We start from the raw sequence: 25,724 nt of genomic DNA on the forward strand, positions 1-25,724 counted from the left end.
AGGACATGGGCAAAGGTGCCAGGTAAAGACTTGGTTATGGTTTCATCCTCTGGGCTCTATTTCAGGTAGATGGAAGACTGGGTGTAAGTTTTTTTTTTCCCTTGCATCACGTGTACTGCCATAATGTTATGCCTGTTTGGTGTGTGTTTAATAGTTTTTGTGTTGTCGCATCTGTTTTATGTACAAACACTTAAATTATCAGCGAAGAATTTGGAGTTACAATGTGACTTTCCTACTGTAGCTCTAATTTTTCCTTTTTTTATATATACTAGGAGTGACACTCCTCCGGTGCGCAATCAAGACGGAGGTCCAGGTTCCATTCAGCCACCTCTTGTGGGTACAAACTCTCCTTCTGGCTCTACTGATAAATCAATATCCCCTGTGGGGACTCAAGTTGGCCATCACCAACCCTTCTTGGGAGGGCGTGGCAATTACAGCAGCTTCCCAGATCCAGGATCCAGGATGGTTTCTCACCCACAGCAGAGGGTTAATACTGCAGGAGAAGTCCGTGGCTTTGGTCATCATGATGAACCACCACAGAGTGGCCAACAGAATCAAATATGGGGTGCTCCACATCCCCACTTTGACCGTAATGGCCGCGCTGATCTCGCGCCCTTGGACAACACCCATTTGCAGCATCACCATGCCCATCCCTCACATTACACTCTGCATCCACACAAACAGGAGAACGGTAGAGAGAGGGGAGGAGAGCCCAAGAAGACCGGATCCTCTCCTCCACTTCCCCAGCAATGCCCTTCTTCTTCCTGCTCTTCTACCTCCTCCGCCTCTTCAGCCAGGGAGGATGGTAGCGGGAAGCAGTCACTACGTCACTCCCCACACCAGCATGAGCATGACACTGGACCTCGTGGTGTTGGTGGACGGAAACATGACAAACCAGGCAATACCTACTCTCACTTACAGTCCTCCCAGCATTCGGTGCAGCAGCACCACCCCAAATCTAACTCCCGTAGTCGGGAGCAAAAGACTGAAACTCATTGGGGCCCAAGACCTGGAAGCAGTAGTGCAAGTGGTGGATCTGTGCATAACAGAAAGGGAGGACACACAGGAGGGGAGGATTTGACCCATCAGGTTGATAAGCCCATTGTCCAGTCAGGGGGGGGTAACCCCAACAAGCGAATGGGTCCTATTAAGCGACCTGTGCTGAAGGAAATAAAAAGAGAACTTGGTGAAGGTGAGGGAGGAGAGAAGAACAGCATTGGCTCTGCAAAAGATAAAGACCAAACTGCCTCTCATGTGTCAGTTAAACAAACGTCAGCCTCCGGTTCTCAAGCCCCATCCGGACCTTCCAGGAAAGATGAAAGCGCTCTGCCGGGAAAGCCGAGAAACGGTGGCAAGGATAGAGGTGCTGGTGGGGCCATGAGTAAATCATCCAAAGAAGGAGAAAACTCTGTCCAAACCACTGGTTCTTTAGCTCCACCTTCCAGGAGGGACAGAGAGCATTCTTATGAGACAAGTAGCAATGCAGGAGGTGGTACATTCCACGCGGGCTCTTCCAGAGGAGGCCGAGCGAGCCGTGGAAGGGGCGAGTTCTATGGTCGGGGCAGAGGATACAGAGGCAGTTATGCAGGAAGTGCACGTGGTAGGGCAGGAGGCCGAAGCAGCCGAGACTACAGAGCCACTGCCAACAGCGGATATCACCACGGTTCCTCTAACCAAGATCACAAGAGGGAAGGGTCATCTGGCAGACACGGCCAGGGAGGCCCCCAGCCAAACCCCGGACGTGCCCGGAACCACAGCGAAACCCGAAGCGAAGGCTCTGAGTATGAAGAAGTGCCGAAAAGAAGGAGGCAAAGAGGTTCCGAGACAGGCAGTGAGAGCGCGGCTAGTGACCTTGCACACTCTGACAGGGAGGATCGTAAAGCACCTACTAAGAAAGGAACAGGGGGAGAGAACCAAGCTTTGGGCAATGCAACATCTTCAGCACCACCAAGAAATACCCAAACCAGAGTGTTCACGCCGAGAGGAGTGCCTTCGAGACGTGGCAGGGGTGGAGGTGCCGCTGGAGGAGGTGTCTACAGAAATTCAGGTGGTGGAGGAGGCATGTCTGGTGGACACCGTTCTGGGCCTGGTTCTTCTTCTCAAGGTATGTCTGCTAAATCCTCTGCATCAGCTCGAAAGCAACATCCACAGCCCTCCCTAATAAAAGAAGCAAGCCATGGATCTAATGGAGAAAAGAAAGAAAAGGCTACTGAGCAGGGTCATTCTCAAAACCAGGGTGTAAACTCTTCAAAATCTCTGCTCCTGCAGTGCCCACAACTGCCCCGATGGGCACTGAAAACGGGGGTGTGGCCCAGAACCTAAGCAACATCAATTCCAATTCCTCTGGACCCAAACCGCTTCCTTTACCTAATGTAGATGGGCGAAATGTCCTGCACAGGGGATTTGAGCGGCCTCCTCGGCGTCGGCGCCACGGTCGCTCCCAACATCAGCAAGACAAGCCGCCCAGATTTCGCCGGCTCAAACAGGAGCGGGAGAATGCTGCCCGTATCAACGGAAGCAGTGGAATAATCGAAGCTGTAGGCGCACAGCCACAGCCGTCTGCTTCGCCATCCCAGAATCCGGTGCAAGACGGAACGTCTAACGTATCCAGTACCGCCGCCGTTGCAAATGCGAATCACAATATCGCCGCAACCAACAATAGCAGCTATCTTGGGGGTGGAAACCTGAATTTGAATAGCCACCACCATCACCATCATCATTTCCATGGCAACTCTGGCCTGCCCCATTCTCAGCACCACCATAACCACAACCAGACGGGTGGCGCCAAATCTCCAGATGTCTCCAACCATAACTCTGATCAGGCCAACGAGGAATGGGAAACTGCCTCTGAAAGCAGTGACTTTGCAGAGTTTCGAGAGAGGGAAGGTGGTGGTGGTGGAGTTGGTGGAGGAGGAGGTGGAAAATCCTATTCCTCTTACCACCACCACCATCCTTCTGGAAGAGGAAGCGGAGGTGGGGGAGCTGTTGACCGAGAGATCACTAATAAAGATTCGGCTGCCAATAAGAGGAGCTTCTCCAGCCAGCGGCCTGGGATGGAAAGGCAGAATCGACGGGTCAGCACCGGAGGCAGTGGAGGTGGTCGAGGTTCCAGGGGTCCACCTAACAGTGGAGGACCGGGTGGTTTATCGGGTAATGGCGGGCCCAATCGTGGTGAGAGGCGTGGCAACTGGTCATCTCCCAAGAACAGGAAGTGAATCCTTTTTTCTCCTTTTAATTTAGCAACATTTCAGATTCATCCCTCGTTCTCTTGATTCTTATCCCCTCAGATTATTACCATTATTATTATTGTACAAGATATAGTTATGAAGATGTACACACTCATTCTAGCATCCTCTGTTTAATGCTTTGTGTCTCGTCCCTTTTTATTTGTCCGTTCACACTTTGCTTTCCTTTCACACGAGCCCCAAGTTCTTTTCCGATTCGACACCGCATTTACATTAATTGACAACAATTCAGCTGTAAAAAAATAAACAAAAATAAACAAACAAAAAAAAAAGGTTGCATATACAAGCACAATATGACCTCAAACTGACACACAGATGCTTGACGTGTGACTGCAGCGTGTCGGAGGCCTACGTTAGTAGCACGCAGTAGAGTCTGGAAGTATTTATGGAAGGCCGCTAATTCGTGATGTCCCTGTGTATATTTATACATTGTCGGGGGTTTAGCAGTACAGCGTATGCTTCAGGTTGGAATCGGGGTTAGGTGTGCAGTTACTCTTTTAATATGAAGATATATTCCATAGATTTCGCCTTTTTTTTTTTTTTTTTTTTTTCTTTTTTTTTTTTTTAACCACATTGTTACGTTTCATATCCCCTCCCTTAAAAAGTTAGGGCTGTAATGTTTCTTTTCCTCTGCAAAGCAGGTCATTAAAAAAAACAACATTTTTTAAATCAACATCCTTCTTGAATATTTTTTTTGTTCCGGTTCATTGCATCATTTTGGCTTTGTCCAACCTCCGAAGTACTAATGTTCCACATTTACTGTTTCTAATATCACTGCTGTAGCTCCTGAACTATTTAGTGTGACTTTTTAACTCAAGGTTGTCGGACGATCGCTTCTCTGCTCCTGCATTATCATTTTTTTCCTTCCTCAGCAGGTCGTATTTTCAGCCTCTGCGTAGAATATTAATTCTAGTATTTGAAGAAAAAAATTTCAACACACACTTTATCCCCCACTCCAGGAACATCACAATTTACATCATCATAAGGATTTTTTTTTTTTTCTCCAGCATACACTTCTTCTATAGATTACAATTTTTTTGGTGGAAACGTTTCTGTTTAGATCGCAGATACCCTCGCACTCCTAAACTTCACGTTTTTTTTTTTCTCTTATCTTCTTATCTTCCTTTCTTTATTTCATTTACTCTACATCTCTGCCATGTTTGATTCATTTATTAAGTGTCATATTACGGTTCCTCTTAAACCAAAATTGTAAGTATTGCGCTTTTGTTACTTTTTGTGTTACTTCGTTGTTTTGTTTTGTTTTGTTTTTTATAGATTGAAAACGTAAGCGCGCTTTCTGTTTCACCATCGGTTAGTTCCGATCACGTTTTGCTTTTTCGACAAAAACCAACCGAGACGCCGCTTCCTGCTCGGGGGTGGCGGTGCTACATGGAGTATCGGCGACGTCTTGGTAGGAAATTTCGCGCCCGATTTCCGTGTTTAAACATTTACACACACTTGCTTCTTTTTTTTTTTTCTTTCTTTCCCCCTCTTAAAACAGTCACCTTTTTAAAAAAAAATGTAAAAAAGAATAAAAAAATGTTGCACCCGAGACGTTGCGTAAGTCAGGTTCGCATGCGCCCACACTCAAAATACAATGACTAAAAGTACAGATCTGACCTGAAACAGGTGCAAGGACACGCCCTTGTGTATTCTGACCAGCATTTTACTACTGCTGTAAGTTGGGGTTTGTTTTCTGAACGTTCCCGTGTGTCCGAGTGTAGTCTGGGTAACCGAATAGAGCTTCTATAAATGAAATGCAGGAGTGACTACGGCAACTAATGAGTGCGAGTGTGTGTGTGCGTTATCTCTACTGTATGTATAATTTTTTTATATTTTTTTTTTTGGGGGGGGGGGTTGTGTGTTGTTTGTTTTTCTGTGGGGCAGTTTTTTTCTTTTTCTTTTTTCTAACCCGTTAGTGGGATAATAATAGGATGTTGATACTGGTGTTCACTATATACACTCATGGATATGCATTCAAGTGTGTGTAAGTTTATCCGAATGAAGTAATGAAAAGCATTTGACATCTCGTCTCTCTGGCATTTATTTTTGTTCGTTCGTTCGTTCGTTTGTTCGTTTGTTTTTGTTTCGTTTTGTTTCCTTTGGCCCCCTGACTGACATTATAGCACGACCGCATCCTCGTCCGCACCTCGGTGAGCCTGAACGTTTGCAGCTACGCGTCTGGTTCCGAGCGCTATCTATCCTTTTTTATTATTATTTCTTCGCTTCTAGACATTTAGCTATCTCTCGACGTGGTCATTATCGTATGTACCCATGTTTAACGAGTAAGTAATACTACCCATTCGAGCGTATTCCTGGAATACTCAAAGATTGTACTATACTTCTGACCGCACTAAGGTACCTGAAGTGGTTACAGCGTTTATAGCATTTATGGTTTATTACTGGAGCCTTGATATACACACATGTATGTATATTGGTATGTATCTAAGTTCGTCTACCCCAACTTACATTCCCAAAATAAAAAAAAATAAAAAGAGAGAAAAAGAAAAAAAGATTGTTGCCATTTTTAAGTTCATGGGAGCAATGTACAAGCAGAGAAGTGTCTTATTATAATAAAGTATACAGAGAAAAAGAGTTAAATAAAAATCTTTTTGTTTTAATGGAATTTACGTGTCGTGTGAAATTCTTTGTTTCTCATTCGGGATCGAGTTTTGGGTAAAACTACAGTGTGTGAAGGCTCACGGGTGCAGCAGGGTGCTACAGCAGATGGTGTCTTCTGGATTTGAGGATCATCAGCCTGATCGTATTCATTTGCACTTTCTGTAGATGTTTCCCAGTCTGTGTGTCCATGTGGCTTTCAGTCTACAGGCATGTGACTTTTTTTCCTCAAGTCAAGTCGGCTTTTGTTGTAATTTCAACCAAATACAATGCAGGACGCAGTAAAGGGGAACAACATTCCACCAGAACCAAAGTGCCACCTCAGACCAGTGGTGGATGGAGTACACAAAGCATGTTTGTTGAGTAAAAGTAGAGAAACGCTTGGTAAAATATGACCCCAGTAAAAGTGCACAAGTATTCGTCCTCAAATGTACTTCAACTCGGTTTATGTGAAAAGACGTGGTTTCTCTCAGCACAACAATCTATTAATAGAGTGATATTAATGAGTCACTGATTGTATGTTGGTGATCAGTTGATAAACCAAGCGCCAATCGAAACAAGTTCAAAACAGCACGCTCTCTGCACTGATTGGTGGATTGATCTCCCCAAATAGGGATACTTCAGGAGAGTACAGAGACACCAAAAAGCAACATTTCCTTACTGTCCCGTACTGCATCAGACAACACCCATGAACAAAACAAGAGCACAGAACTACAAAAGTAACTACATGAGTTGCACAACTTTTAATGTAAGCAAAACTGGACACCATAATACAAGGAGACACCGTTGGAACAGTAGATATGGTGAAACTTGCACCTACCAGTACGGCACAGAAGGTTTGTACAAGTTGAATGGAGAAAAAAATATGCTGTAAATGTAAACATGAAGTTCTAGATAACGTTCAACGTTTCTGCTTAATGCCATTTAACAGCGTAAAAAAAAAAAGTATGCTTGTCAGTACATAATATGCTTGATTATTAATTAATTAATAAAATTAATACATTTTTACTGAGTTTTGTCTTTTAAAATTGTCTTGCAACGTTAAGCATTTATGGACCACATCTGGACCTCTTAGTTCAATTGAAGGGATTTTTAATGCTCCAGCTTAATCCATTCTGGACAGTAATATTTCCATTTGGGGAGATTAATCCACCAATCAGGGGCGAGAACATGTTTCGATTGGTGCTTAACACCAACACACAGTTTAGAATCAGTTCAGCAGCAAGCAGAACATTTATAGAGGAATAAATGAAATTTTTGAGGTAGTTGAAAAGAAGGTTTTGGGCTCAGATTTAATACACATCAATCAGTGTTTAACTCGTTAATATCATTCTAATACAGGGCCCCAGACTGCAAGATCGCCACCTTGAGGCGACCATGTAACTTTACATATTATGACTGTAAATTCTGCATGTTATGACTTTTTATGTGCGTTAAAACTCAACTTTCCGCATCAGAAAAAAAACAAACATGTCATAACTGAAAATATCAGACCAGGTCCTGGTTCCATAACGTCAAATGACTATAAGACTGTAGAAAGGACGTTACTTATAATCTTACATTCTGGTGCTCATGTTAGTTCTCACACTCTGGTGTTTTGTATTGTTTAAAGACTATAATCACATTCTGGATATCACCCAAATGAGGATGGGTTCCCCCTTTTGAAGTCAAGTTTATTTCTATAGCGCTTTTCACAACAGACATTGTCTCAAAGCAGCTTGACAGAATGAAATAAGAGTTATGGTGAATGATGTGTATTTATCCATGATGAGCAGCCATGGTGACTGTGACCTGGAAAAACTCCCTTAGATGTTATGAGGAAGAAACCTTGAGAGGAACCAGACTCAAAGGGAACCCATCCTCATTTGGGTGACATCAAGAGTGTGATTATAGTCTTTAAACAATACAGAACACTGGAGAGTGAGAACTAACATGAGCATTGGAGTGTAAGATTATGACTTATGTCCCTTCTACAGTCTTATACAGTCAGTTGATGTTATGAAACCAAGAGCTACTGATCAACTCATAAAATAGCTCAACATTTGCGATCATCACAGATCCAACACCAGCTTCTCCATGCCAGAGCATCAACACTCAAAGAGGTCCAGTGTCCAAACTCCACATGAGGAGGAATCCAATTGGTGCTGGTACGTTTCTAGATAGTTCAGGATGTCGACATCTACTTCTTTAAAGGTCCACAATCTTCATGAGGTGGGACATGACTGACAGACTTTTGAGTCTGGTTCCTCTCGGGGTTTCTTCCTCATAACATATGAAGGGAGTTTTTCGTACTGTGTTTTCACTGAATAAATAAAAGTACCAAAAGACATTTGAAAAAACGAAATAAAAAAGTTTTAATTTCTGAGGTAAAATCACGAGATCGAGAACATGTTTTGTGACTTCCGCTCTAAAGCAGGTGGAGAAAAAAGTGGGAAAAACTGATTACATTACCAGAACAAATCATAAAAAAAAAAAGGGACGTAAGTAAGAAAACACGACGATAATTAAAAGCACATCATCGCAAAAAAGCGATCCACAGAAAACACCATAAGCGGTTGCGCCGTCTCCTGCACGCGGACTGTGTGACGAAAAAGAATGGAAAGAGCTGAAATTTAAAATCCAACACCACCTAATTGATTTTATTTTATTTTTTGTCTGGAGCCCTGATTAATTGATCGTTGTGCTTAGAGTAATGTCGATTGAGTAAAAGTCTTGTGATAAAAATTATAATAGGAACATTATAGCCATAATAAATCATAGTACTTTGGATACTTAAGTACATTTGATGGCAAATTATTTTGTAATTTTACTCTAAAGTTAACAGGGAGCATTTTTTTTTACTTTTCCTGAAGTATCATTTTGCACTCACTCACTCTAAAACTGCATGGCTGCTCGAACTACATTTCCCAGGATGGTACGTAAGCGTCAGATTTTGCGTCATTACGTTGTTTAAGACGTCACACGCCGAGTCGAGCCACTCTTATTGCTGCAGTTGAGCACCGAAGCCGGAGGTGAGGCTGAAACCCGTACACTTTATTTGTGTTTCAAATATCTACAAATACACACTTTATATCAGTTTAATGAATGTAGAAGAAGTTGTAGAGGTCTGGGCGAATCCTCAGTGTGAGTTTATGGGGCTCAGAGACTGAGGTGGAGGTTCTGTGACTGGCGCTGTATCTGCGGCCTAGTGAGAGCGGGGGGAAAGCGGCCGCCATGTTGGGTTCATCCAGTCAGGGATACTGAGAGACCGGAGTCTGCGCGGAGTTTTTTTTAGCGACTGAATAGAGACACTGAGGAGGTTTTTATGGATGTGTTATGGAGGTTTTAATGTTCAACCAGACTCAGAAGGTGGTGTTTGAAATCGGTGTGTACGACCGATGTTTAGCCGTGTAGCTAGTTTCAGATTTGAGAGTGTGAACAGTGATGTTAGCATTTCTACAAGTTTATATAGTGTGGATCCTAAACAAAGGTGTGGATCATGGTGTAGATCATGGATCATGGTGTAGATCATGGTGTAGATCATGGTGTAGATCATGGATCATGGTGTAGATCATGGATCATGGTGTAGATCATGGATCATGGTCTAGATCATGGATCACGGTTTGAAGTCTGGTGTAGATCATAATTTAGATCATGGTGCGGATTATAGTAGATTTTGGATCATAGTCTAGATTAAAGATCATGTTGTAGATTATGGATCGTGGTGTAGATTATGGATCATGGTGTAGATTATGGATCGTGGTGTAGATTCTGGTGTAGATTATGGATCATGGTGTAGATTATGGATCATGGTGTAAGTTCTGGTGTAGATTATGGTGTATATTCTCGACCATGGTGCAGATTATTAATCATGGTGTAGATTATGGATCATGGTGATGATGGTGTAGATTATGGATCGTGGTGTAGATTATGAATCGTGGTGTAGATTATGGATCGTGGTGATGATGGTAGATTATGGATCGTGGTGTAGATGATGGATCGTGGTGTAGATTATGGATCGTGGTGATGATGGTGTAGATTATGGATCGTGGTGTAGATTATGGATCGTGGTGTAGATTATGGATCGTGGTGATGATGGTGTAGATTATGGATCGTGGTGTAGATTATGGATCGTGGTGTAGATTATGGATCGTGGTGATGATGGTGTAGATTATGGATCGTGGTGATGATGGTGTAGATTATGGATCGTGGTGTAGATTATGGATCGTGGTGGTGATGGTGTAGATTATGGATCATGGTGTAGATTATGGATCGTGGTGTAGATTATAGATCATGGGGTTAACGGTGTAGATCCTAGATCATGGTGTAGATCCTAGATCATTGTGTAGATTTTAGATCATGGGTGTGGATTCTGGTGTAGATTATGGATTGTGGTGTATATTCTAGACCATGGTGCAGATTATAGAGTAGCTCATGGTGTAAATTTTGGGTCATGATGAAGATTACAGATCATGGATTATAATGTAGATTTTGGATCATTGTGTAGATTATAGATAATGATATGAGATACAGATCATGTTGTTGATTCCTATGTAGATCATGTTGTGGATTATGGACTATGGAGTGAATCTTGGTGTAGATTATAGATCCTGCGGGATCATGTGGTGTGGTTTGTCATTCTCGGTTTAAAATAAACTTTGTTCACGTCCCAAATGTGCACTAAAGAGTATGAATAGAGTATTAATAGTGTCTTATACACGGCTCACAGGAAGCCATTTGTGAGTATTTTTCTTTGTATATACATTTCTAATGCCTTCTCCTCCTCTTCCTTCTCTTCATCTCCTCAGTTTCTCCAAAATGAGCAGCTCAGAGGAAGTGTCGTGGATCTCTTGGTTTTGCGGTCTACGCGGGAACGAGTTCTTCTGCGAGGTTCGTATTGTTCGCCTCTGCTTTCTCCTTGTTCTCTGTAAATCCACCAGACACCCTGATAAACGTCTCTCTGCACTCGCAGGTGGACGAAGATTATATCCAGGACAAATTCAATCTCACCGGACTGAACGAGCAGGTTCCTCATTACAGACAAGCTCTGGATATGATCTTGGATCTGGAGCCAGGTTAGTAGTAGATCATCAATCAGACTGATTTTGGAATCCTGTCAGAACTTTATGTCCATTGGAGGACTTATTTGAAAATATAATTATTTGGAAAAAAGGTTTCTGGAATGATGTTCCACTAGATTTTGTGCCCATTCAGTCACAAGGGTGTTCGTAAAGTCAGGTAGTGATGTAGGTGAGGTGAGGAGGCCTGAAGTGCAGTCAGCGTTCATTCATTCTAAAGGTGTTCAATAGGGTTGATGTCAGAGCTCTACAGCAGGAGAAGTTCCACACCAACACCAGCAGTTTTTATATATCTCGCTTTTAACACGATGACATCACAGAGCAGGTGGAGAAACTGCTCAAGTGAGAGAAAGAGTGAGAGACTGAAAGACGGAGAGTATGAGGCAGAGAAGTCGAGAGAGACTCAACAAAAAAAAAATACTAAAGAACACTAATTCTTTCCAGCCGTTTAACGCCCAGTTTTAGCTCTCAGGACACTAAAACCGAGCACGTCGATTAGTCTCCGATTTGTCCCGCTTGTTTAGTATAGCTCCGCCCACAACTCACTAACCGACGCTCGTCTACATGCCCCCTGCAACATATACAGAATAAAATGTACAGTTTATACATTACATACTATAAATTGATTTGTTTAGCAGAATTTTTGAATTCAAATAATAAAAAAAATGACAATACACTACCTAATCATTCATGAAGACGTCTGTGATGGCTAGACGGTGTCTCAACCTCGTTAACGCAAAATAATGTCCGAATACGCACCCGACTGCTGTAACATTAGTTTCCCTCAGGGTTAAATAAAGTGCTTATCTGTCTGTGTCTCTATTTATCTCTCCATCTGTCTGTCTAAAGCCTCTTCCTTCTTTCATGGTGTTAACAGTAGGCACTTTCTCTCGCTGTGTTCTGGCAGATGAGGAGCTGGAAGACAACCCGAATCAGAGTGACCTGATCGAGCAGGCGGCCGAGATGCTGTACGGCCTGATACACGCGCGCTACATCCTCACCAACCGTGGCATTGCTCAGATGGTATAGCACTCTGTTCACACTTATTAATAATTACTTATGTGTGAAAAATTCTAATTTTTTTATTCTGCCTTTCCCCCCCTGTTGTAGTTGGAGAAATATCAGCAGGGGGATTTTGGATACTGTCCTCGGGTTTACTGCGAAAACCAGCCGATGCTGCCGATTGGTGAGTTCCACAGTTACCAGTCGCGGTCTTTGTAGGTGGTTTTATTTATTTATTTATTTTGTATGCTGCAGCTCGAAGGTATATTTTTCTTTATTTTGTTTAAATCCTGTACTGAACGTTTACCAAAAAAAAAAGAAATTTTAATGTTCCAACCTTTTAAGACATTTAAAGATTCAAGTCTGCCAAATGACGAGTCCATTTTTACCGTTAAATGAAGTTAATAAATGGTTTTAGGAACAATTTTTGTCAAAAATATTGTAATACATTTTTTCAAATTAAATTCCTTTTTTCTGTTAACTTTAGTTAATGCACTATGAATTATAAAAAAAAAAAGCACGTCAGTGATTCGCCCTCTAGAGGCCGCTCTCGTACTGTATAATAACAACACAGAGGCAACCCGGAAAAACTCTTTTAAATATAGTTAAACACAATGTGTGGCTTTTGCATTTTTAAAGTACACTTTTATACATAAATATCCTGTTTTTTTTTTTTTTTTTTTTTATCCGATTAATTAATATCAAAATAACCATTAGGTGCAGCCCTAATATATGTTATAAAAACACTAAGTTGATATACAAGTTTGGTATTCTGTTTTACGTCGGTTAGTCGGACAGTTTTTTATTAATTTTTATGAAATTTTTTCAAAATAAATCAAATATTTTCATGTTTCAGACAGTAGCATTTACAGTTTAAACGTACATAAAAAAATTTACTTTTTGAATTAGAACCTATTAAGAACACTGCTGTAACTGAACATACATTACTAAACATACTAAACATACTGTCCTCAGATACACGGTCATGTTCATGTGCCCAGGTTTGTGAGTCGTTTACTCCTGCTGTAGTGACATTTGCATCTGTCGTTATAGTAACAGTTTTATTTGTGCATACTGGAAGAGTTCTGTAAGAACTTGTACGTGTGTGTGTGTTATCAGCCTTTCAATGTTCCATGCATGTGTTTGTGTGTCATTAGGGCTGTCTGATATCCCGGGCGAGGCGATGGTCAAGCTCTACTGTCCAAAATGTATGGATGTGTACACGCCAAAGTCGTCCCGGCACCATCACACTGATGGAGCTTATTTTGGAACCGGGTTCCCCCACATGCTCTTTATGGTGCACCCTGAGTACCGGCCAAAAAGGCCTGCCAATCAGTTCGTACCCAGGTCAGTGTCCTTATGTGTTCTCTTTGCCCAGATAAAATTTCTATTCATTATGTGAAATAAATCGAAGGGGAACAAGTATAATAATATAATATAATTATACAGGTTGGTATAATACAGGTTGTCACCCGAGTACAAGCGTAAATAGACGAGAGGTGATTTCTATTAATCTTCTTGAAAGTCTCTGTGTTTCAGCAGGACTTTGTTAGACTGAGGTGAGAATGACAAATACATTAAGCAGACTTCTTTAGTGTTTAGGTGTTCAGGGATCAGTGAGGCTTGTGTGTGGAGGAACTGCTGAAAGATGGAGACGTATTTGTTTGGTGATCTGTTCTGAATAAAAAAGGGAAAGCGTTTTCCCTGTTTTTGAAAACAAAACCGTTTACTGAGTTAATCAAACCTTTTGGTATCAAAAGGTTTTATGGCTAGTTTTGTAACATGCCAACAGATGGCAGCACAAGGCTGAACGCACAGTCACAGGTAGCACTGACCTTCGTAAATCGTAAGACCCTTCTAGTTTTAAAAAGCACAATTGTATAGAAGTTGAACTGAGGGACCCAAACACTGTTCCACCATGATAATGACCCTATACAAAAAAATGGAGCCCTATTGGTGTAAAAGTGCCCTAAACCTCAAACTCTAGGATGAACTGGAGCACCGACTGCTCCCAAGACCTACCCTGACATCAGAATCGTCCAAAAAGAGTATTTTAATAATTAACAAGGACGTTCTACAAGTGGACATGCAATTGATGGTCAGAGTTTATATATCTTTTTGGTCAATAAAGTGTATTAAAACCTTGCCGGCAAATCAAAACAGCGTGAGAATGGAAAAGAACAAAAACAAACAGCACATCAGTGATTCGCCTCTAGAGGCCGCTCTTGTACTGTATAATAACAGCCCAGAGGCAACCCGGAAAAACTATCCTTTCAATATGGTTACACTCAGTATGTACACTTTTACACACAAATACCCTGTGTTTTCCTTTATCCAATTAATTAATATCAAAATAATCATAAGTTGCAGCCCTAATATATCTAATAGGCAATCTAACACTAAGCTGTTTCAGGGATAATTTCCGATTGTCTTCGTTGCCCTCGTCTACATCAACCTTGTTTTTTTTTTTCCCCTCCTGTCTAATCCAGGCTGTACGGCTTCAAGATCCACCCGATGGCATACCAGCTGCAGCTGCAGGCAGCGTCCAGCTTCAAGAGCCCCGTCAAGGCCATCCGCTAAATCGTTTGAAAAGAAGGGAAGGGAGGGTCGATGAGGCGAGGAGAGAATCTGCGTCTGTCTGTACACCGCCTCGCTCATCACAGAGAGACCGCTTTGTTTTATCTTGGGTTTGTTTAAGTATCAAGAGAGTGGGAACACACACACACACACACACACACACACTTTGGATAATCTATAAACATGTTCTTCTCTCTCACACACATGCACAGAGGATAGGGATGCCATGCTGTCATTGGTGTTTTCCTTGTTTAAAAAAAAAAACCCTCCCTTCTTTATAGTATCAGCTGAAGTTATATGATATGATGGATAATATTGTGTGGTCATGTGATCACAAAGGCAGTGACGCTTCCCAGACTGGAATAGTTTCTGCCCTACACACCTCATGCATGTGTTTCCTTCTCACACCCCCTTCTATGACAGGTAGAGACTGTTGGAGGAAAAAAAAAGACAGGATTCAGAAACACTAGATTAGTTTTCCTATACGCAAAACTCCTAGAAAATACGAATCTATTGGGCAAATTTTTTCACAAAATGTTCATCTTTGCTGCTTTTTTTTTTTTTTTTACACCGAGATCCAACAGTCTCTGCCTAGGACGTTAGCGTAGGACGTTCCCCTCAGGCGTCCTCCTGCTCCGCTCGATCCTGCCAGCGTTCCTCCCGTCATTATTTATTCGATCGGCCGCATTTTCGCAAATGTGTTTTAGTTTCCCTTCCTGTTCTTAACTGTGCATCTCTGGTTTCATAGAACAGCATGTGATTGCAGGATAAAGATTAACTGAATGCAATGATTCTATAGTTAGTAGTTTGTGTTTTTCTTGTTTCCTTTGATTTATTTTTTTCCCCCTTTAGAGCTGTTGAGGAACCAGGGTTCAGAATTCAAATAAACTTTTTTTTTTCCTATAAATTGTGCCTTTTTTGTTCTTTGACTCTACACCGATGTCGATTTTTCCCTTAGCAAGCGATTTCACGGACCTCGGTACTCGTCAGATTCGTCACATTAACGACAAGATCTTACATTTATTCATTTCTTCATCTTAAATTGTGAAATAGGAAAAAATCGGGACAAAAAACGAGGGTGGGTTTTAATCTATAAAAATTGCATCCCACTATCATATAGCCATCATCCACAAAACACGTGAATTAAGCTTGTGCACGTTTACTGTTATCATGAGCTAGATTTAAACTGAATTTGCTGATTCAGCAGTGCTAAATAAAAAAACATTATCAGTACTGTTACTGAATCAGACCTTGTAAAGAAACCTTTTTCCCAACCAACACTTTCTTTTGTATTTCATTTCCATTTTATTGACTCTCACATTTTAAAAGACCATTTCAGACTAGGCAAGTTTTTATTTGTATTTTTTATTCTGCATTTATAAATTTAGCGTGCACTGATTCTGCATTAGGGGTGAGTTGTTTTATTTCATTACATAATAATATGGTATGATTGAAATAATTTAGATATATGAATAAAATGTGCAAAGCTCTAAACCAGGTTCAGTGGTGGACTGTAGCGATTAAATGTCATTTGTTACTGTATTTAAGTAGCCTTTTTTTCTTCATTTGGGGAGACTTTTACTTTTTAATCGACTACGTTTTGCAAAATCAGTCGTTCCTTTTTATTTACTGGTCAAACATGCAGAAATCCACCAATCAGAATCGAGCGCACGCTCTGTTTTGAACTTGTTTTGATTGACACTTGGTGTATCTACTGATCAACATACAGTTCAACATCAAGCAGAACATTTAGTGAGGAAGAACCACAAGACTCGAACTCGACAACACACGTGACCTCTTTTGCTACGTATATACACATACACATATATATATATATATAAATTAAAAAAAGCATTTCTAAAATGTTCATATTACGTGAACTTGAGAGCTTTTTGGGTGTGTGATGTAAAATCAGGGTCTGATAACAGCACGGCTGGACCCAGGAAAATAATCAAATCAGATTTATTTAATCAGCAGTGTCACACACAAATACAGTTTATAAAAACAAATTGCAATGAATAAATGTACAATACAACCAAATGAATGCAGTCAGATGGCGCGACTCATGGATGACAACTCGCACGTTAAAGTACAGCAGATGGTGAGGGAAAAGAAAATAGAAATCAGTAGTGGAACAGCAGAAGGCCACAGGAACCCCTGACCTGGTCTGGGAAAATCTATTACACATCATACACGTATATATATATATATATATATATATATATATAATTTCCCTCAAACTGTAGAAATCCACATTACAGTAACTAATGCTAATGATGGACGCTTAAAAAAATGACACTTTTAATGGATAAAAGTATGTAAGAGGAAAACAATGTTATAAAAAAACGTAAGTAACTCTACTTTGCATCAGACCCTATAAGTGATTTCTTATTTCCCAGCCACGTGTGTGTTACGTTTTTAACCGTATTTAAAGAAAAACTCAATTTCACCAAAAGGTTTTCGAAACCTACAGAACCGAACGTTTATAAACTTCTGTAACTCCGATCACTTCCTGAGAATTGTTTCTTTGTAAATATGACCAAGTTCATGCTCCCTCTCGTCACCTCTGGAGTTCCTGTGCGACTTCCATTAGAGCACAACCAGACAAAACGAGACGCTTCAAACAAAACAAAAATTCCAAAAAATCACAGTTCTTCCTTCGCCCCCTTGAGCACCAGTGAGCTGGTTGCTTCCTGTTTCAAGAAGTTGAGGAAGTCCTTCACCTCACGGCCTCCCTGGCACCAGAACGAAGCATGTTAACCGACGTTCACACGTGAGAAACGTACACTTTTAACTTGTGTGGTAGGAGTTTTGTTTGTTTATATTTAAGCCAATTTGTGTTCAACTGCCAGCCATAATCATGTAATGGTATAATTTTAGTCATAATATGTTGATTACTTGCAAAAAGGTAGCTGTTACTTGCCAAAATGAATCAGGTCCAATAAAATACACTCAAATTACAGAGGTTGAGCGAATTTTTTTTTTAAGGATTCGAGTTAAAATAGAAACATGGATTTGGAAGTAAAATTAAATTTAAAAGGATTCCGTTTAAAAAAGGAAACACTGATTTCAAAATAGAAGATCGGGTCCAACGTTAGCATTGCATCGTCGGAAACGTTACCTCGTATCGCCTCGGTTCATCTTTCTTCAAAGCGGGAACAAAATAGATCGTTGGAAATCTGCAAAAAAAAAAAAAAAAATGTTAAAAGTAAATGCTGTGTATTGATGCGAATTATGATCGTTTGTAAATACACACCCTTCTACATCGTAGCCTTGCGGGACATCGTTAGCAGTGGCGTCCATTTTAGCGATCACAATGCTGGGATCGTTAGCAAGCTGACGAAGGAAAAAAAGTTAATGTGGTTATTAGATTAAATAAAAAAATAAAAAAAATCATAGTACATAAAAGCAGGCGACAATGTTGAACAAATCTGGTGGCTCACCTCCTGTCCGAGTTCTGTATATTTAGGTTCGAGTTTCTTGCAGTGGCCGCACCACGGAGCGTAGAATTCAATCAGTACGTCCTTCTCTGGATCGTTCACAATCTGCTCGAACGTGTCTGCGACGACCACCTGAATAGTCACGAAAGCAAAAGAGCGATTTTAAAAAAGTAAATACTTCTCAGGGTTTCTTGCCTGAGGAGAAGTTGGAGGCACAAGGTTATATTAATGTCTTTGTATGCACCAGCTCCATAAAGATACGGTTTACATGGGTTGGACAGGAAGGTGGTGGAATGAACTTCATCTAGATGTACGAACAGTGGACTGGCTATCTTCAAGTGACTGGTAAAGACCATCCTCTTCTTCTAACTTCCCAGGTTTGCTTTGTCTTTTACCCCAAACTAAATCTTCTCAACAGAGCCGTCGGCTGATTTATCTCACGTTTGTAATCGCTTCCCTGACTTTACTAACGCCATTGTAGCTGAATGAGCACAAATCTCCACAAGCACAATCCAAAATCTAGTGGACCGTCTTCCCAGAAGAGTGGAGGGAATTAGAACAGGAAATATGGAATGGGATATTCAGGAATCACTTTATAGTAAATGTGCTGCCCACAAACTTTCATCCATAAAGCGTATTCTTACAGCTACAGCTATTAGAACAATTTCATTTTTCAGATTTTTGACTATTATAAACATTCAGTGCATGTTAAATATGACGATATATAAATATATAACACAACTCAAGTTGGACACTCGTTTAAAGCATTTCACTATATGTCACAATCTGTATGTATATGTAATGGATAAATTAAAAAGAAAAATTTGAATTAAAATTTGAATTAGGATTTGAATTTGAATTTAAATTTGAATTAGGATTTGAATTTAAATTTGGATTTGAATTTAAATTTGAAATTGAATTTAAATTAGTGTATTCTGTGTATAAATTGTCAAATATCCATTTGATTTCAGCTGTAAATACTGGGAGTATAAATAAGATCTCAGAAATACAAGATTTTTTTATTGTACTTAAAAACAAACACACAAACTATTCAACCAGTATTAAAACTTAATAAACGCTGTATACATACCATAACTGGACCCTTGTTGTTAGCAGGTACAGGCTCTGATTTTATATATTGTTTCAGTCTGCCTGCAAAATAATCCTCCAAAAACCTTTCTAAAGATTTTCCATCTCGTCTGAAAAAGAAATCAAATGATTTTTTGAGCATGTTTTTAAGCATTTGATATTTTCACCAGTGATCCAAAGATATGTTTCAATTTAAGCAAAAACAATTGTCTAAAAATGGACAATAAATGCTAAAGTGAATTTTCTGAGTAACATGTAAATAACAATCATAATAGTTCAAAATGACAGTTTAGAATCACTGTGTAAAAGCAAAAATAGGTGTAATCTCATATATAATGCAGTACCTGTGAAACATCTGGGAACACCTTGTCTTTTAAAGTTTTTGAGACAAAAACATTTAGTTTTATTCCTATAGTATGAATAACGGCTTTATACAGTCTTGGTGTCTGGACAGTTTCTCAGGTCGATCAGCTGAAATACTTTGTTGTTCCTCTTGTAAAAGTCGCCGAAGTTCATTCCAGAGCAGTTCAATAGGATTCAGGTGCAGTGACTGAGCAGGTCACGTGATAATAGATAACAATCCAGCTGGCAGTTTTGCTCTCTGAATAGTTTGGACCTTCGCTTTAAGTCATTGTCTAGTTTTATGGTGAATTCGGTTCCAATTATCTGAAGTCCAGACAGAATTGCATGGTGTTGAAGTATGGAATGGTTGCCATGTTGGTTCCTTTTACCTGAAAGTTTCCATTCTTCCAACCATCTCCATGTTTGACTGTGGGTGTGAGGCATTCTGATATAATCATCTCACAAAAGTACAATTTGGATTCATCTTTCCACAGAACTTTCTTTCAGTCATTCACTGTCTAAATCTTGTGGTTTTTTCATTTTACCCGTTTATTGCAAACAAACGTGTCTCAAGCCCTCTAAAAGTCCTGGTGTCGTTTCTAAGGCGCTGTATATATGATACGGTGTGAATCGCACGTGACTTACGTGAACTCCTCACGCATGGTGTATTTGTGTCCTAACCGAGTCCTGATTGTGACGAAAGGCATGTCGCTCCCCTCTGTCGTTCCCAGACCGTACTCTTCTTCGAGCTCGTCCAGAAAATCTCGGCGGTTAGCTACAGAGAAGTGCAGGCCGTGATCCTTGTACTGAGACGCCACCTTCAGTACTCTGAGAGAAATAGCACGCATCAGCAGTGTAGACATAGTAAAGACATCGTGCTTCATTGGTCTTTGCAGACTCTTTGATGACCTACGCTTCTTCATTACTCACCTGTTTCTCCAGTAATTGGAGCCTTTGGGGTTGTGTAGATAATCCAGGTCATAGTACGCCGTCAGCAGGTCTCTCTTCCGCAGCTGATCTTTGTTTTCTTTGGTCAGGTGAGGGCAGATTCCAAATCTACACAATTGTACACACTTTTTAAAACCTTTTTTAGAACCATTTTGTCGTCGTAATACAGAGAATTCGATTTGGACGCGCAAAACAAAAGAACATCAATGAAACATAAATCACAAAAACATTGTAATGTGCCACGGGGGCATTTAAATGATCATTAGACGTAGCGTTACATGGACATCAGAAAACCGGACACGTTTAAAATTAAAAACAGCAGTGTAGTTTTTATTTTTTTTACTTTTTAGGGTGAGTTTTTGTCATTTTTTACTTTTTTTTTGATGCCCAACTAATTTGAGTTTGCAGACTGTGATTTTAATATGATGTTGAGTTGAAACCTCACCAGCTGCGGTACATTTTAGCACAAAGTTCGTGCATCTGAAATCACATTCCTGTGCATTAACGTCATGTTCTGGTGCATTCTAAATAACTACAAACCTAAAAGCATCAGACAAATGTAAAAAAACTCAACACGTCTAGACAAAATTCGAGAAGAAAACTGCTCACATGTTGTCTCTGATGAAACGGCGTAACCCGGTGACGGAAAACGAGCCTCTGTGTGGTACCACGCTGTCCTCAAACTTACTAGCCAACCTGGGAGGTCTGAATAGTAAGACACCTCTGCAGAGACAAAACATTGTAAAGAGTTTGTGTATTAAAACATTTTATGTTTATATATAAATATACAGGGTTATTCATAAAAGAATAAATCGATTTCACAATATTGCCAAAAGTATTGGGTCACCTGGTCATTAGTACGGTATGTGATTTTGAACATTACATTCCACATTTAGTCCCAATTTGCTCTTATAATTCCCTCCACTCCTCTGGGAAGATGTTCCACTAGTTTTTGTGTGTGCTTATGGATATTTGTGTTCATCAGCCACAAGGATATTATGACAGGTACTGATGTAGGTGAGGAGACCTGGGGTGCAGTCAACGTTCACATTCATCCCAAAGGTGTTCAGTAGAGATGAGATCAGAGCTCTATAGCAGCAAGATCTTCCTCTCCAAAGCAAGATCTTCAAGGAGCTCACTTTGTGCACAGGTGCACTGCAATGCTGGAACAGGTTTGGGTTTCCAACAAGTTTTATTATAGCGCCATCTAAAGACGTTCTAAATAAAGGTGCCTTCAGCTTTGTGGTAACAGTTTGGAACCACATATAGCAGGAAAGGTCAGGTGTCCCAATACTTTTGGAAATATAGTGTGTATGTATATATATGTTTTTTACTACATTTACATTACAGGACTTTATGTATCCTGGTTAAACATTTCCACTTTCCTTTAATTTGCTTTTAGCAGAAACTGAACAATCCTCATGCCTTTATGAATACAAAAACTGGAAATAAACTTAAAAGGAACAATATGCTGTTTATACTTTACAAATGCTGTTATTTGCCCCATTAAATAAAAGACTATTGTGATTTCCATCCATGCATTCAGTGTAGGACTCTACTGTCACAGCCATTATCTTTTTTTTTTTGGTTACATTTTTAAGTCAATTTTTTAAGTCAATTGTTTCAATAAATATTTATCTGTTTTTAACCATCTCTGGGGTATTTTACCAAAAAAGGTATTACGCATGAACAAATATCCTCTAAAGCAATATGTATTCTTCTCCAATAGTCCTCAATAACACAGCAGTCCCAGGAAACATGGTTTGCCTTTTGGTTTCCACAGTTTTTCCAACATGCAGAAAAACGACTGTCGCTGTGTGATAAAAACTCCCTTCATTTTTGTGACTTGCACCATTTCCCCTGATTGTTATAATTATAAAGATCCTTCCTTCCTTCTCTCACTTCATTTTAAACTCTACATTTGTATATGCAGGAAATAATTCTACTAAGAAAATCTGAGAGATATGCTTTTCTGAATAATTCTATCATTCCTGTTCTTTATAATCTTCATATTAACAAAATCTTTAAATTGCTTTAAACTTTAAGTGCTTTACAACAGGCTTTAAGTCAAATCTATTTCAACACAACAAGTTGTGTATGGCTGGAGAACCTATAATAGTGTGTGTGTATATATATATATATATATATATATATATATATATATATATATATATATATATATATATATATACACACTATTATACTACAGTAAAAAGTGTTATATTAACAGTAAATATTATAGATTTTAAGCAGAATATAGTTTTATATTATATTTAATATATATCTCTGAGGTGTGTTTGTCTCTTACTCTGACGTGAGGTTGTATTTGAGGCCGAGCTGCATGTCAGTGGTGTGAGCAAAACGAAAACTGTCCCTCATCAGATTGGCTCCTTTCAGAAACTCCAGCAGCAGAGGACCATCACTGCTCTCAAACACTCCTGCACATTGTATAGGAAGAAAAGCTCACGGTCATATATTTATCCATTAAATGACGCGAAACCTCCACAAAAGTTACGTTATCAAGGATTTTATAATGAATATTTTCTAAACCCCTTTCAGCAGCCATTACAAAACACATGACAAAGTTACTGCTTTACTTCGGTCTGTTCTACAACACAGACACTGGAGTCTCCTTCAAATTTGTATAAACATCTTGATAAGGGGAAAAAAAAAATAAGAAAAAAATATGCAACGGTGTTCAAATGCATAATCGTTCCCTAAAAACCACAACAGTGACTAAAAATGTAATCTTTTACTGCTGCTGTCATTTGCTGCTTTTAGATTTAGTGTTTGTTCACACAGTTTTAATTGAATCCATCCTGATGTCACAATCGAGCCAATTGCGCAACCTGATGCTTGCGACTCACGACAGAACAGATTCAGTGCGACTTTCCCGAAGTTACAAACAGTTTACACAATAGCACTTCATTAAATTCTACATTTTCACATGATGAGGAAACAGTTTCTGTTTACTGTGCTGATGTTTCACCTTCATCCGTGACTCCAGTGTTTTATTTTCATGTGCTCGTGCATCACTGTGGTACTTCTTCCAACAAAAGCTTCGCTTTGCATAACTTCCAGGTTACAGTTTTCTTTGTTGCGTTTAACATATAATGCTCCCAATGTCTTCGATGACTTGGGACACACTTTTTCCTGTTGCCGGTTGACCATGTACTCTCCGCCATTTTCCCAAGCGGCTGTTATCTTACCGTTATGCTAAATCGTAACTTGAGCAGCCCAAATAATTGATAACGGCTTTCGTTGACAACAAATTTCCTTATCGATTTTATCGATGAGTTGCTGAAGCCCTAGACCTAATTGATTGTATGTGGTTGCTTTGAGTAAATTCGTTTTATTTTTAATAGAGAAAATCATAAATGAACATTAATGAACACAAAAAAAATTCTATAAATCTTGCTATTCATCGTGCCCCACAAGTCATGCCTTTATTCCCCACCAGAGCGGCGCTCCGTCACTTTGAGAACCACTAAGGATCAGTATCAAGAAATTCAACAGCACACACACCTGCTCTTAAGCACTCACCGATTACACTAGGATCAAAGTGATTGATAAAAGCCTCCAGGTCGTGTTCATTGTTCAGCAGCTTGGAATCGGGCCCCGCCTGCTTTTTAATGTGGTCCACGATGCCATCTGCAATGGAGCACGTGTCAAGTTGCATTGAGAAAAATCTTCAAACTAAAGATACATGATTAGTGGATTTAATTGAAACCTTATAGTCTAACAATTCAACGCTTTGTCCATTTAACTACACACGGAGCACTGTGTTTCACCACGGACCATTATTACTGACGCACCACCCGCTATACTCTGGAGAGAAAACAGCGAGGGGGCGAGGAGAAGATTCAGACCAAAGATTCAGACCTGATTTGGTGCGTGGGAAATTTCAAGGAGCTTTTCCCGGAGACCACGATATTTGCGAGGTTTAATACATAAATACATAAGAACTTCAAATGCAACCTAGCCCTAACCAGAAGTTTACCTACATACACACCTGCTGAACGTGGACCATCATATGTCGATGTTTCTGCTCCGTTCTTAAATATTTTAAGAGTAGGGTATCCGGTGACCCCAAATCGCCCACAGACCTCTGTGTTTGACGTACAGTCCACCTGTAAAAAAGAGACACATTTTAATAACGGCGCAAAAAAGTAGAGCGTCCCGATTTCTTTGGATTTCGACCATCTGTACTCATGAACATCACCAAATCTAAAAGCTTCCTATTGAACAAAAACGTTTCTGAAGACCGTTTACCTTGGCTAACGTCGCTATGCCTTTTAGTCTTGTAGCAGCAGCTTCAAACTCAGGAGCGAGTTTCTTACAGTGGCCACACCTACGACAAACGAAACGAGGATCATCGTAAAGGCAGCGTACAACAGCACAAACACAATTACATTCAACATGGGAATTAAATACACATATGCAGCTCATCATATTATACAGTGTTTATTAATTTATGCTTTATAGGGTCAGAACTGTTTTGGCAGCAAAGGGGGGACCAACTCAATATTAGGCAGGTGGTCATAATATTTTGCCTGATCAGTCTATATTGCACCTTTGCACTCCTTTATATTTATTGTATATACATGTATATTTGTGTATATACGATTTGTATTTGCTTGTACTCTGCTCTTTTATTCTGCACAATGGCAAAGTTGAATCTAAACTAATCTAATAAGAACAAAATGATGACCTGCTCCTGTATGATCATGCTGCCACCTGATTGGATGAATGGTTGATTAGATATACAGGTGTCCCTAATTGCAGCAATGACATTCTGGAAAAGATAAGTGAACATCTAGATAGGGGTGAAATCTCAATTTGAGAAGGAAAGTCTTAAAAACTTGGGCTTTGCAAGTGTCAGATACCATGGACAGCTCCCTGCATTAACCACACAAGATTCGGGTGAAACACAGGACGTTTTGTGATCATCTACAATTGAGGAACAAATTTCCAATAATAGAAAAGAAAACATTTTTCTTTGTTTACCAGGGAGCATAAAACTTGACCAGCATGGTCTCCTGCTCGGCTGCGATGTAGTCAAAATCCAGGTCCTTCAGCTTCATCACATCACTGCGCCCGGCCAGGACGGAGCTCCAACCAGCAGCTGATAAAACACAAAACAAAACGCGGAGAAACACAACATCAGCCATGAGAGCTCAAGAACACACCTGACTACAAGTCCTGCGGGGAAATGAAACTGGAAAAAAGACGCTTTATTTCCTCTCCCTCTCTCTCCAAAGCAGGGTGGCCATGAGAGGGCGGGACCAAAAGGCGCGCGGTGATTGGTCCATCTGCGCTACAAGGCATGAGATGTAAGGCGCTGATTGGTGCAAAACTCTGTCAGTCAAATAGCCTCCAATTGCCCCATAATTCATAATTGATGA

General features: G+C 40.1%; 3 protein-coding genes across 5 annotated transcripts in view; 2 read left to right on the plus strand and 1 right to left on the minus strand.

The window, feature by feature from the left end:
- prrc2a (proline-rich coiled-coil 2A) overlaps positions 1-5,871 on the plus strand; it is a 19,286-nt gene extending 13,415 nt beyond the window's left edge. The window contains 3 exon segments of the mRNA XM_046843923.1: positions 1-22; positions 273-2,259; positions 2,262-5,871. The exon segment at positions 1-22 is cut by the window's left edge and continues 204 nt beyond it. Coding sequence (XP_046699879.1) covers positions 1-22; positions 273-2,259; positions 2,262-3,215 — 2,963 coding nt within the window. The 3' untranslated portion in view covers positions 3,216-5,871.
- A 2,923-nt stretch (positions 5,872-8,794) lies between these two features.
- csnk2b (casein kinase 2, beta polypeptide) lies at positions 8,795-15,407 on the plus strand. Of its 3 annotated transcripts, none has more exons than XM_046843905.1 (7): positions 8,795-8,875; positions 10,652-10,733; positions 10,816-10,918; positions 11,799-11,944; positions 12,032-12,107; positions 13,081-13,270; positions 14,413-15,407. In XM_046843905.1, exons 2-7 carry the CDS (start codon positions 10,662-10,664, stop codon positions 14,501-14,503), a joined length of 678 nt encoding a protein of 225 aa, XP_046699861.1. In that variant the 5' UTR covers positions 8,795-8,875; positions 10,652-10,661; the 3' UTR covers positions 14,504-15,407. The 3 variants fall into 3 exon arrangements, with proteins under 3 accessions (XP_046699861.1, XP_046699863.1, XP_046699862.1); XM_046843907.1 differs by having other exon boundaries at positions 11,829-11,944; XM_046843906.1 differs by lacking the exon at positions 8,795-8,875 and adding an exon at positions 8,964-8,987.
- Positions 15,408-16,438: 1,031 nt separating this feature from the next.
- Positions 16,439-25,578, minus strand: pdia8 (protein disulfide isomerase family A, member 8). The gene is made up of 13 exons (XM_046843904.1): positions 25,327-25,578; positions 24,592-24,670; positions 24,332-24,449; positions 23,863-23,970; positions 22,628-22,757; positions 20,929-21,042; positions 20,302-20,427; positions 20,017-20,199; positions 19,031-19,139; positions 17,944-18,072; positions 17,757-17,836; positions 17,622-17,679; positions 16,439-17,235 (listed from the first exon to the last, which is right to left on the minus strand). The coding sequence occupies exons 1-13, from the start codon at positions 25,488-25,490 to the stop codon at positions 17,146-17,148; spliced, it is 1,488 nt and encodes a 495-aa protein (XP_046699860.1). The 5' UTR covers positions 25,491-25,578; the 3' UTR covers positions 16,439-17,145.
- Positions 25,579-25,724: the final 146 nt, after the last annotated feature.

The sequence above is a fragment of the Silurus meridionalis genome, chromosome 29 (genome assembly GCF_014805685.1).
Source record: "Silurus meridionalis isolate SWU-2019-XX chromosome 29, ASM1480568v1, whole genome shotgun sequence".
Taxonomy (NCBI): domain Eukaryota; kingdom Metazoa; phylum Chordata; class Actinopteri; order Siluriformes; family Siluridae; genus Silurus; species Silurus meridionalis.

What these genes read in the sequence shown, in the direction of transcription:
- pdia8 (XM_046843904.1), bottom strand. Translation starts at nt 25,490, where the DNA reads ATGGCTGATGTTGTGTTTCTCCGCGTTTTGTTTTGTGTTTTATCAGCT. An exon ending in TGATGGTCCACGTTCAGCAG is followed by an intron (nt 23,971 to 24,331) that starts GTGTGTATGTAG and finishes GCTCCATTGCAG; the next exon opens with ATGGCATCGTGGACCACATT. An exon ending in ATACAGAACTCGGACAGGAG is followed by an intron (nt 17,837 to 17,943) that starts GTGAGCCACCAG and finishes TTCCTTCGTCAG; the next exon opens with CTTGCTAACGATCCCAGCAT.
- csnk2b (XM_046843905.1), top strand. Translation starts at nt 10,662, where the DNA reads ATGAGCAGCTCAGAGGAAGTGTCGTGGATCTCTTGGTTTTGCGGTCTA. An exon ending in ACCGTGGCATTGCTCAGATG is followed by an intron (nt 11,945 to 12,031) that starts GTATAGCACTCT and finishes CCCCTGTTGTAG; the next exon opens with TTGGAGAAATATCAGCAGGG. An exon ending in CCAGCCGATGCTGCCGATTG is followed by an intron (nt 12,108 to 13,080) that starts GTGAGTTCCACA and finishes GTGTGTCATTAG; the next exon opens with GGCTGTCTGATATCCCGGGC.